At 37.2% G+C, this 12,081-nt stretch overlaps 1 protein-coding gene across 4 annotated transcripts in view; it reads left to right on the top strand.

Annotated features, from left to right (window-relative positions):
- Positions 1–222: 222 nt before the first annotated feature.
- RC3H2 (ring finger and CCCH-type domains 2) overlaps positions 223–12,081 on the top strand; it is a 53,074-nt gene continuing 41,215 nt past the window's right edge. For 3 of the 4 annotated variants that reach the window (XM_045470259.1, XM_045470257.1, XM_045470260.1), the window contains exons 1-3: positions 225–473; positions 6,868–7,165; positions 10,904–11,021. In XM_045470259.1, coding sequence (XP_045326215.1) covers positions 6,935–7,165; positions 10,904–11,021 — 349 coding nt within the window. In that variant the 5' untranslated portion in view covers positions 225–473; positions 6,868–6,934. Of the gene's footprint in view, positions 474–6,867; positions 7,166–10,903; positions 11,022–12,081 lie in introns of all 4 variants that reach the window. The other variant, XM_045470258.1, reaches the window with a different exon arrangement.

The raw sequence follows: 12,081 nt of genomic DNA, 5'->3' as shown, positions 1-12,081 counted from the left end.
GTTTCCCATCAACCCTTTCGGCTCGCCTAGGCCTCCTAACAGCACCTCCCACAGTGCTCCGGGGCTCCCTAGTCACGTGACGGGGGTGGTTAGTCTCGGCCAGAGGGAAGCTGATGCGCAGTCCAGGTGGCGGGGGGTACTACTCCTCCCTTCCACCTCCCTAACGCCCTGTCCTGCGTGATCTCGCGTGAAAGGGGGAGTATCTTCTCGCGAGATCTAGGTCGGGATCCCTCCAGGACCGCCTCCTTGGAGAGGAGGAGGTGGAGGAGGCGGAGGCGGAGGGAGGAGGAGGAGGCCCCGTCGCGGCCTCCGCCGCCGCCAACGGGGCTGTCCCTGTAGCTCCCGATGGAGTTTGAGGTCGTGAAACCGCCGCCGAGCTCTGCCCCGGCGAGACGAGGCGCCTCCGTCGCCAAGCCGCGCCGTCGCGGGGCTCCCGGGAGCGGCCCTTAGCGACCCCGCCCGGGCCCCCACAGGTAGGGCGGGGGCGGGCACGATGCGGCTCGGGCCCTAGCTTGGGTCCCTAAGTCCCCGGCGGTCGGGCGGGAGACCGGTCGCAGCCCGGGGCCTGTGTGCTGTCGTCGTCGGTGCCCCGAGGGTTGGGAACTGAGGGCCGCACCTGACACTCGGACCGGGCCCGGAGTCCGGGGCCTGCGGAGGCCCCTTTCCCTGGTAGGGCTTTTTCAATACCGAGCGCCCGGCGCAAATGGCCACCTCCCTTCCACACCGGCCGAGGGGAATCCACTGACCCCTAAGGAACCCACCCAAGCAAAGGCCAGCGTTCTCTCTCCGTTTTCTACACCACTTAGCAAGAGGGGTTTTGGAGGAGGACCTCGAAACCAAGTCCTCTCCTAGCTTTTCGGCTTTCTGTCTTGGGGCTTCCTGAGATCTCAGCGCAGGGATGGTGGAGGCGATCTGAGTGGTAAATAGGGACCACGGCCAAACAATGCCCTGAGAGAGCTTAACCTCCTGGGGTGGAGATAGCCGGACCAGAGTGGTTGCACAGTGGCTGTGACGGTCCTATGGCATGAAATATGGCCAGAGAATTTTGCTATGGCTTTCTTCTTTCCCTGTTTCATTTTTCCTTCTTGGGGAAGCCTCTTAAGGAGACTCTTCCACCATCTTAGAAGAATGGTAGAAAGCATCTTTGTTTCTCAGAAGCAGCTCTACTTTTCTCTGCTCTTAGCTTTCAGGAAGGGAGGAGATGAGAGTAGCTGTCATTTCCATCCTTCTCATCACAGAGGAGTGTAAGATACTGGCATGTAGAACCTTGACACCAAAATAGTCTCAAGTAATCACTGACATGAAGTAGATCTAATCTTGTGATTCCCAGCCCGTTTTATTTTTTAAATAACCCCCTGGTTCCGTTCTTTTAGTTCCTACTCTCCCCTTACCTGGGTCCCTTCTTTTTAATTCCTACTCTCCCCCAAACCGCTGTGATTAGAATGACTTTTTTTTCCAAATAAAGTGTTTAAGTAGTCTCTTTTCCATTTTTGCATTAGTCAAACTATTAAGTTCCAATAGGAACTTTTGATTAACCTGATTGCTGATGTTGCTACGATGCACTGATATAATATCACCCAAAAGCAAAGAAACGAATGTTTTAGTTAGTCTGTGCAGCTTTTTTCTCGTTAAATTTGCAAATTTAGTTAAGGCTTCTTCAAACGTTAAGAAAAGTTCATGGATTCTGCCATTATTATCTTTTTTTTTTTAATCTATCTAAAAAGCTACACCACTTTTCTAGCATCTCTTTCTTGTGTTGTTTACTTCCACATTTGATTTTTTAAGAAATAGAGGCCATAAATCCTGTCAAAGACCATTTTTAAATGTTGCTATTTTTGTTAATTTGGAGATTGATGTTTCCCAAATTTTAGAGTTTGGAAAATTGCTAGGACAAAATATGTTAAATGTATATTCCAAACATGTTAGAAAAAGCAGATGTTAAAATTCAAATTGCCTCCTATTCTTTGAAGATTTAATTACAGTCCTGTTCATTAGTGGATCCTTTGAGTTCCTCCTGATCTGTTATTACTGTTGTGTTGACCCGACATATAAGACTTATGTCCTTTGTTCATATGTTTTCATTATTTCATTTTCTGCTTTTGCAGTTTGCTGTATCTTCCAGTTTGAAAAAGCTAACAAAAATTCTTTTGGGGGGGAAGCATTTTTTTTTAACACAAAATTTTATATTCAGAAATAGAACTTCAACAACATTGTATGCAGTGTCTAAGAATGATAAATAAACTTATAGCAAGACTTTATTATAGTAAGCACTTATTGTTTTGGTTGGACTGTGTTGAAGTTTCACTTTCTAGTTATGGAAAAAGGAAGCGTGGTAAAATAAAGCTAGCTGAAAATTAAGAGTAATGTTTTGCATCCTGCCTCATAAACGTTGTAAGGCACATCATTATGTTCCTTGGGTTTTCTAGTTTGATGAAAAGTTCTTAAGTGTAGTTGTGACTTTCACCTCAAATTCTGAATAAAAGTTAGTTTTGAGTATTATTTTATAATTTTAAGTACTCTAGAGTTGCATCGTCCAGTACAAGCCAATAGCCACATGTGACAGTTGAGCACTTGCAAGGTGGCTAGTGTGAATTGAGATGTGGTGTAAATGTAAAATAAACTATGCACCACATTTCAAAGACTTAGTACAAAAAAAAAAAAGAATTTAAACTATCTTAGTAATTTTTTACATTAATTCCATGTTGAAATGATATTTTGGATAAATTGGGATAAATTATATTATTAAAATTGATTTCATGTGTTTTTTCCTTTTTTAATATGACAACTAGAAAACTTTAAATTACTTGCAGCTCACATTGTGTTTCTGTTAGCACTGTTTAAAGCATCACTGCTCTTCTGAGAAATAAATTATCTGAATCAAAGTAGACACATGAAAACCAAAAATTTCCTGACAGAATATCATCTTGCAATCAGAATAATCAAAAAGGCTAATAAGGACTTTGGTAATCTGAAGGGTAAAGTTATCCAGTGGCCATTATTTGATAGGCAGAAGTGAGTAAGTTCTGTCTCAAAAGTAAATATTGTTTGTCTTGTCATTGCTAATGCAAAACTTTATTGGTTATATTAATTAAAATAGAAAATTATCCCATTAGTGTTCTATTAGAAGACACAGAAAGTTAAATCTCATACTGATTAACAAACTGAGTTCAACCTCATAGTGGATTTAAGAGGAAAAAAAAAACAACTTGAGTCCTATAGCTTTCTTAATTTATACTAAAGTCATTTATATTAGTAGTCTTTAAAATTGTACCTCAGTTCCTTTTTCTCTTGTGCTTTTAGTATGTTTGAATGCTGAGTTTTAGAGTGTGCACATTATTTTCATTGGCTTTGTTTGCTTGTTTTATAGGTTAAGGTCTCAATTGTACCTAAAATGCTTTAAATACAATTTTTGAAGTCCAAAACTAATTATTTGTAAGGTTTCTGAATTGAGAAGTACTCTTCGGTACTTTTCATTTCAGTAGCTTAAACTCCTCATATGAGTAAACTGAATTGAAAACAATGAATGTCTTAATTAACAGACATGAGCCCTAATGTTCATGTGTTTATGAAGAGAATTGTAAAATACTAGATATTTTTTATTATACAATACTGAAAGAAGCATAAACTTTATTCTGGCATTTTAAAATCTGGAGACATAGTCCAGACCTGGCTGCATAATATCATGGTAGACTAATAACAAAAAATGAAAGTACTTAGCTGGTATGCAGTTTGCTCTTAATAAAGCAATGTGCAATTTGTATCATATGAGAGATGTCTATTAATTACTTTTCCTATTTTACAAGTTAGTATTTATAACAAGGAACTTAGAGCTCGAAAAATTAAGGAAAAATCTGTTTAAGGTCTACCTCTAATGTAGTGTTTCTTCTATGATTTATCATCTTTCTTCAAATTTACTAACTAGTAACTGAAATTAGTTAATACAATTAATTTAATTAGAATGTTTTTCTTAAATAGTCTCTATGTATCTAGAGTTGTGGGCTTTTCATTTTTTAGTTGTGGGCTTTTTAATCCATTTTATCTCAGTTTGAGATGTTTTGGGAGTATCTTCAGGTTGGATACTTTACTTGACTATTAACTAAATGTTATTAGCAATTTAGACATACATAGAATTAAGTAAATTACTATAGAATTATTAGTAAAAATTTAGAAGTTTTATGCATTGGTATGTATTCTTAGCTTGCCATGGCTCATGTAGATACTTTTTAAAATAAATGATAAAGAGGGGCACCTGGATGGCTCAGTTGGTTGAGCGTCCAATTTCAACTCAGGTCAAGATCTCATGGTTTGAGCCCTGCATTGGGCTCTGCACTGACAGCTCAGAGCCTGGAGCCTGCTTCACATTCTGTCTGTCTCTGCCCCCCCCCCCCACCCCCTTCTTGTACTCTCTCTTTCTCTCTGAAAAATAAACAAACATTAAAAAGTTAAAATAAATTTTAAACACAATGGGCTATTATCATTTTTGGTTATAAAAAATGCTTTCTAGGTAAATGTTTGCAAAGTGCCTTTTTTAAATAAATGAAAGTTCTGTCATCACCAATTAAACATTTTAGTGGACTGTATAAGCTGCTTCTGTGTTTTAGATAAAATTTTGTCTCTATCTTAATTGAGGAATCTAGAATTTATTGATAACAGTACTTAAGAAAAACATTTAAAAAAAAAAAAAGCCTTTCCTTATGTCTTACATAAGAAAAATTTAGTAATTCTTTTCCCGTCAGAAAGTTAGAATCTGACACATAGCAGGAGAATTTGATGGGATTATTGTCTAATTTTGGCAGAAATTTTCTTTTTTTTAAAGATATTCAATTTTTACTAGAAATTAAACTTCTCAGTATTAATTTTACTGTGGCATCTGGTGTTCATAGACATAGAAGCGCGTATAGGATGTTACGACATAAAACTATCAAGTATATTCTTGAGTAGTTTGAAATACTGAAAACAGGTGAAAGAAAATATGAAAGATAGTGTTATGTTTAGTTCAAACTTAAGTGCCCCCTACCCCCAATTTACTAACGTAAAGCATTTCAGGATGATCTTGGAAAACTAAATAAGGAAAGAGTATTTGCTGCTAGTTTCCTATTACGCAGTGGCTATGATACCACAAAATTAGCATTTCCCAACAGGTGGCTGTTATGAAAAAATAGATGTAGGATCTTGTTTTGATAAATATTTTATCGGTTCAGGTTATTAACTAAATTAAGGCTCTCAGTAGTAGATTTAAGATAAGATGCATTCTTCCTCAGAAGCCTTTTCCTTATATAATTCTGCAGCCTAGAAAACTGAACATTTAATAGTTCAGGAAATGATATGTTCACCTGTTTAGTGCTCATCTCTAAAGTTGAAAGCAAACTGGTTTTAAGATTGATGGCATTAATAGGTGTGGCAATGGAAGGGTGAAAGTTACAAAATAAATATAACTTGCAAGATTTGACTAGTTTAAAAATAAAGATACTAGATACTTTGCATTAGAGCTGTTTGAGGAGAAATTTGTACAGGGTGCTTTTTATATAACAAGCCCTGTGATTCATTTACCAAGATATCTTTTAAAACCTTAGTTTATGTGAATATAAAAGCACAATAAAGGCTAACAGAATTCTTCATTTGGATGTGGAGATATTGGAGAACCAGTTACATACTTTTCTGTCTTGATCTGACTGTAGGCTTACACATCTAATTTCTGTGGAACTAAGATATCTGGGTTGGTAAACATTCTTATGAAATAAAGTATTAGATATTTAATTGCCCTAAATACCTGGATTTCTTGTTCACCAGAGTGCCTTTGTCAGACTTATGTAACTTTTGAATTGGAAGATATGAAAAATTTGTGAAACACAGAATGTTTGTTAGGTACCTAAAGATTTTAAATTAGAGTACAGTATAGTTTTGGTACCAGATATTTTATCTTATTAAAAATTATGGGATAAGCATTTTAATCTTAGGAAAAAGAAAAATTTAATCTTTTTTTTACATGTGCCTTTTAATCGTATGTAAAAAGAAAAAATTATATTTTGCTTTTTTTATGCTTAGAATTATTAGATGAGAATATTTATTTTTCTATATTTGGTCATTGGACCTGACAGTTTTGGGTTGTATATATGTATCTTACTAAATGGTGTGTTTTGTCAAAAGTATTGTGGGGAGCCACATTCTAGATTTGTAAGACATTCCCCCCCCCCCCTTAACTTTGGCACTGTATTTTAAGGTCAGAATCTTTGTTTTTTTGTTTTCTTTTTTTTTTCCCCATTTTTGGACAGATTGCTCTATCATCATATCTCACATACTTTGATTTTCATTACTTCTGTTAGCCTGTTAGTCAAATCTTGACCACAGAGATTTCCTCTTTTGTGAAGCTGCCAAGTTGAACATATCCTTGACTGACTTGGTTATTCAGGTGGCTGTTTTTTCACACTTGACTCACTACAGTATTCTTTGGATCAGTAGTTTTCAAAGTCCGATATCTTAAGCCATTTCTTAATATGTTTTGGAGCAGTAGCTGTCCAAAACACTCAAGCAACCCAAAGTAATTTGTGTTTGTAAAAATGAAACGTGGAAAGTTAATCTACTAATTTGATGTGATCATTAAGAAAAATACATGAAAGCTTTGATACTCAACTGTTACGTGAGCAACCAATATAAATATGTTTAGTTGAAAAGGACACTATCCAGATATTGTTTCTGGACCAAATTTCAGAAATTTAACAAATTCAGCAAATAGACTTAAAGACATCCAAAGCATATAATTACTCAGAATGTTTTAGGTTTTGAAGTTGTGATGGTTGACTAAAGCAGTTAACTCTTTCAAGGTGAATGATGAATATGTGGTTAATTCTTACTTTTGTCCATTTCCAGCTCACAAAACACTACACAGCAAAATAATGATCTGCTAGACTGCTAACCCGAGCATCCAGCTTCCACAATGCCTGTGCAGGCAGCTCAATGGACAGAATTTCTGTCCTGTCCAATCTGCTATAATGAATTTGATGAGAATGTGCACAAACCCATCAGTTTAGGTTGTTCACACACTGTCTGCAAGACCTGCTTGAATAAACTTCACCGAAAAGCTTGTCCTTTTGACCAGACTGCCATCAACACAGACATCGATGTGCTTCCTGTCAACTTCGCACTTCTCCAGTTAGTTGGAGCCCAGGTAAGCTTTCAAGATTTTACTCATTTGGGAGGCACCTAGGTGGCTATGTTGGTTGAGTGCCCGACTCTTGATTTTAGCTCCAGTCATGATCTCACAGTTTGTGAGTTCTAGCCCCGCGTTGGACTCTGTGGTGACAGATTAAAGCCTACTTGGGATTCTCTCTCTCCTCTGTCTCTTTCTGCCCCTCCCCTGCTCACTCTCGCACTCTCTCTTTCTCTCTAAATAAATAAATAAATAAATAAATAAATAAATAAATAAGATTTTACTAATTTGGTATATGCAATAATTATAGAACTTTGTCCATTAAGGGGTACAACGTGTGTCTAGTGATACTTGAGACATAAAAAATATTCATCGTACCTGACACCATGATTGTATTCTGCAAAAGATTTTTTTTAGATAATGTTATAAATCCTTAGGCAAAACCATAAATTTTATTATAATTCTATATTTCATTGTGTTCAATGCTGTGGTCAAAATTTATGTTTATAAGTGATTTTGGTTGTGGGGCCCCTGGGTGGCTCAGTCAGTTGAGCGTCTGACTTCAGCTCAGGTTGTGATCTCGCAGTTTGTGAGTTTGAGCCCCACATTGGGCTCACTGCTACCAACCTGTCAACATGAGCCTGCTTCATATCCTCTGCCCCTCCACCACTTGCGCTCTCTCAAAAATAAATATTTTTCAAAAATAAGTGATTTTGGTGGATAACATTATTTTTAAGTTTATTTATTTGAGAGATGACAGAACACAAGCAAGGGGAGGGACAGAGAGAGAGGGAGAATCCGAAGCAGGCTCCTCATAGTAAGTGCAGTGCCTCACATGAGGCTTGAACTCACAAAACTGTGAGATTGTTCCCTGAGCCAAAATCAAGAGCTGGATGCTTAACAGACTGAGCCACCCAGGCGCCCCAAGGAAGATTTTTAAATAATCACATATAAGCTTTTATTTATTATTGCATACAAAAAGAAATGTAATCAAAACTTTGGCCGAATATCAACCCACTAGGATCCTCAAATGGAGGTTTTGGGATTTTCTTTTTAACTTCACTTGACTTTTAGAATAATATTACAAACGAGAAAATAAGGTCTATTTGGGGATATATATATATAGAGAGAGAGAGAGAAAACCAATTTCCAGAGTATCTGTAACAAATTCTGTATAGTTTTTTTGGTTCATGTGTTATAAAATAAATATTTCTTTTTTATAATCATTTTAGTGAATCAGACCAAGACCCTAGATTTTTAATAATTTCCATTAAATGAGGGCCTGTTTTATGTTAGGTATGATAGTAAATATTACTAATATTTTAGTAAAAATTTTAGTAAATATTACTAAATCATTACTAATTCTTACCTTAGCTGTTTAGCTATTATCCCCATTTTACAGGTGAGGAAGAAGATGAAATTCTGTACATCATGCACTGTATATAAAAGCAAGAAAGTAAGGACTTTTCTGATTAATCACTTCTTAGAAAATTCAGTGAATTAAAAATACTCCATTCTTGGGACGCCTGGGTGGCCTAGTCGGTTGAACGTCTGATTCTTGATTTCCTCTCAGGTCATGATCCCAGGATTGTGGGATCAAGCCTGCATCTGGCTGTGCATTGAGTGTGGAGTCTGCTTAGAATTCTCTCCCTCTGACCCTCTCCAGCTTGCTCTCCCTCCCCCTTTCTCCCTCCCTCTCTCCCTCTCTCTCTCACTCCTGCTCCCCCCTCCCCCCCTCCTTCCTTCCCTCTGACCCTCTCCCCAAGCTTGTGCATGCCTTCTGTCTCTCTTTCTCAAAAATAAACAATAAATTTTTAAAAATACTCCATTCTTTTAGTATCTTGATATTTGAAGTATTTGTTTTAAAGCATATATTTTTTTTTAATGTTTATTTTTGAGAGAGAGAGAGAGAGACAGACTCTGAAGCAGGCTCTAGGCTCTGAGCTGTTAGCACAGAGCCCAACATGGGACTCACAAACCACGAGATCATGACCTGAGCCAAAGTCAGACGTTCAACCGACTGAGCCACCCAGGTGGCCCTGAAGCATGTTTCTCTTAAATGTCCGTATTCCAGTTAGACGCGCTGAAATCTAGATGCATCTGTAATCAATAATATAATTGTCAGCATTTTTTTCTACAGTGCCTTTTGCAAACAGTGGCGTCTTAGATCCAATACAATATTGGAGACTTTTTGTGATAATACTGGCTACCATTTTATGTCTGCTATGTTGGTCAGTTGCTATGTTGGTCAGTTACTATGTTTTATCATTTATAAATGTTCTCTCAATTGGTCCTTAATGGTCTGCAGGCCTACACAATGTGATTTCTATTACTGTTAAAGCCCCACCTGTTACTACTGGCTTCAGTCTTTCTGCTTAAGCCATAGTGCTTCCTAGCCAGTTGTTAAATATGCCAAACATGTTCCCACCTGAGGGCTTTTGTAGTGACTTATCTTTGTCTAGAATGTTTATTATCTTTCTCAAGTGTTTATTCAAATGTCATGATTCCTAAGGAAGCCTATCCTACCACCCCTTTTAAAATTGCAGTTCCTCTCCAGCACTCCCAATCCCTCTTATCTTTGCTGTGTAATTCTTACTTATCACTTCCTATCATTATTACCCACTTATTTGTTAATGTTTTTAAATTTATTGGCTCCATCCTCTCTTCACTAGAATGTAAGGTACAAGGGCAAGAAATTTTGTCTGTTTTGCTCACCGATACATGCCTAGTGACTGCAAGTATGTTTGGGTATTAAGCACTCCATAAATACAAATGATTGTTAGATTAAACTGAATTTCCATAGTGGCACTATAAAACAGGGATTTTTCATCTCCATTTTTCAAATAGGGAAACCATAACTTGGAGCAGTTAAATGATTTACTCAGGGTCACTCATAGAAGTGGCAGAGCTGCAGTTTACGTCCCAAGTTTTGACATTTTGTTAAGTATACTGTGTTTTGCGGGGTGTCTGGCTGGCTCAGTTGGTAGAACATGCAGCTGTTGATCTTGGGGTTGTGAGTTCGAGCCCCAAGTTGGTGGTGGAGTTTACATAGAAAAGAAAAGAATGCTGTGTCTTGTGGTGCTTTTTGTACCAAGAGGGGACAGACCATAAGCAATAAATAAAATAAGAAAATTATATAGTGAGAAGGTGCTAAGTGGTTTTTTTCCTTCCTACTTTTTATTTTGAAAAACTTTTTTAAAAACTTCCAAAAAATAGTATACAGAGAACCCATATAATTTTCTGCAGCTTCCCCTAATGTTAACATCTGTCAAAATTCTACCATAGTTATCAACCCTAAGATATATACATTGATAGGGGTGCCTGGGTGGCTCAGTCGGTTAGGCATCCGACTTCGGTTCAGGTCATGATCTCGCAGTCCCTGAGTTCGAGCCCCACATCAGGCTCTGTGCTGACAGCTCAGAGCCTGGAGCCTGCTTCAGATTCTGTGTCTCCTTCTCTCTCTGCCTGTCCCCTGCACATGCTCTATCTCTCTCTGTCTCTCAAAAATAAGTAAATGTTAAAAAAAATTTTTAAAAACATACATTGATATGATATTAACTACTTCTTTTTCCATTTATTAATACACTTAGCCCCTGCTGTTAAGTATAATATCCTTGGTTCTTAGCAGTTTGGCTATGTGTTTGTCTTCAATTTTACTTAAACTATTTTTATACACACCAAGATTATTATCAAATATATAAATAAAAGTTCCATGAGCTGGATAAATGTATTTCTTCCATTCTTCTTTGTTTTTAGGTACCAGATCATCAGTCAATAAAGTTAAGTAATCTAGGTGAGAACAAACACTATGAGGTTGCAAAGAAATGTGTTGAGGATTTGGCACTCTACTTAAAACCACTAAGTGGAGGTAAAGGTAAGTTCCCCTTTACACAAAAAAAGTGTTTTACTGGTGAGCAGGACTTGGTAATATTTTTACCTTGAAAGACTTGATGTTGATACCCTATTAAATAATTCTGAGTTTTAAAAAATGAGTTTGGAGAATTTTTGGGAAAACTTTCTGATGGAGAGCATTGTATTATTTTCTGAAAATATCTAGTATTGTTTTTAATTTAAGAATTCATCAGACACACTACATATTGAGATTTATACAGTATTTATATTCATTAATAGTTTTGTAGCAGAATATTAATTTTAGTAAGTCCTACTAAGACAATTTCATGTATTAATTCAATTTTGTTTGGCACTTATGGTGGTTAGGGTCCCTGCCTTCACAGAACCCTCAGTCTGTTGGGGGAGATAGGCATGTAAGTGCAATAAGTTATTTTAAGTGTGATGACAAATACAATTCTGTCTTATTCATCACTGCATACCCTTGACCAGCACATCATAGTTGAATTAATGAAGCATTTATTTTATACCTGCTCTGTGCTTTGTACTGTTCAATATTTTGAACATAGTCACTTCCTTGAGAAACTTAGCCTATCTACCTTGTTCATTCATTCATTCATTTACTGGACAGATATCTAACGAACCTGTACTAAGTGCCAGACAGTATTTTGGTACTTGGCATACATTAACGAAATGCTTGCCCTCATAGCATTTACATTTTAGAAAATGGAAAAAGCATAATAAACAATAAGCGAATAAAAAGATTATATGTTATAATTGATAATTGTTATGGAAATGAAATAATACAGCTAGAGGGATCAGAAATGCCAGAGTGAGGGGACAAGGGCACGTTGCAGTTTTACATAAAGTGGTTAATGTAGGCCTCATTAAAAAGGTAGCTTTGAAACTTGAGATGAAAGAGGTGAGGTAGTTAGCCATGTAGGTTCCTGGGAAAAGACTGTTCCACACAAGGGCAATAGCAAAGTCCTCTAGTCATGCCTAGCGTCTTCAAAGAACAATAATAGGAGAGTGTGCCTGGAGCAGTGTGAGTGAGGGGAAGAATAGTATGAGACAGATGAAAAGAA

This window comes from Leopardus geoffroyi, chromosome D4 (assembly GCF_018350155.1).
Source record: "Leopardus geoffroyi isolate Oge1 chromosome D4, O.geoffroyi_Oge1_pat1.0, whole genome shotgun sequence".
Lineage (NCBI taxonomy): Eukaryota > Metazoa > Chordata > Mammalia > Carnivora > Felidae > Leopardus > Leopardus geoffroyi.
Note: the sequence above shows the minus strand (reverse complement) of the source record. Positions and strands in the feature narration are given on the sequence as shown.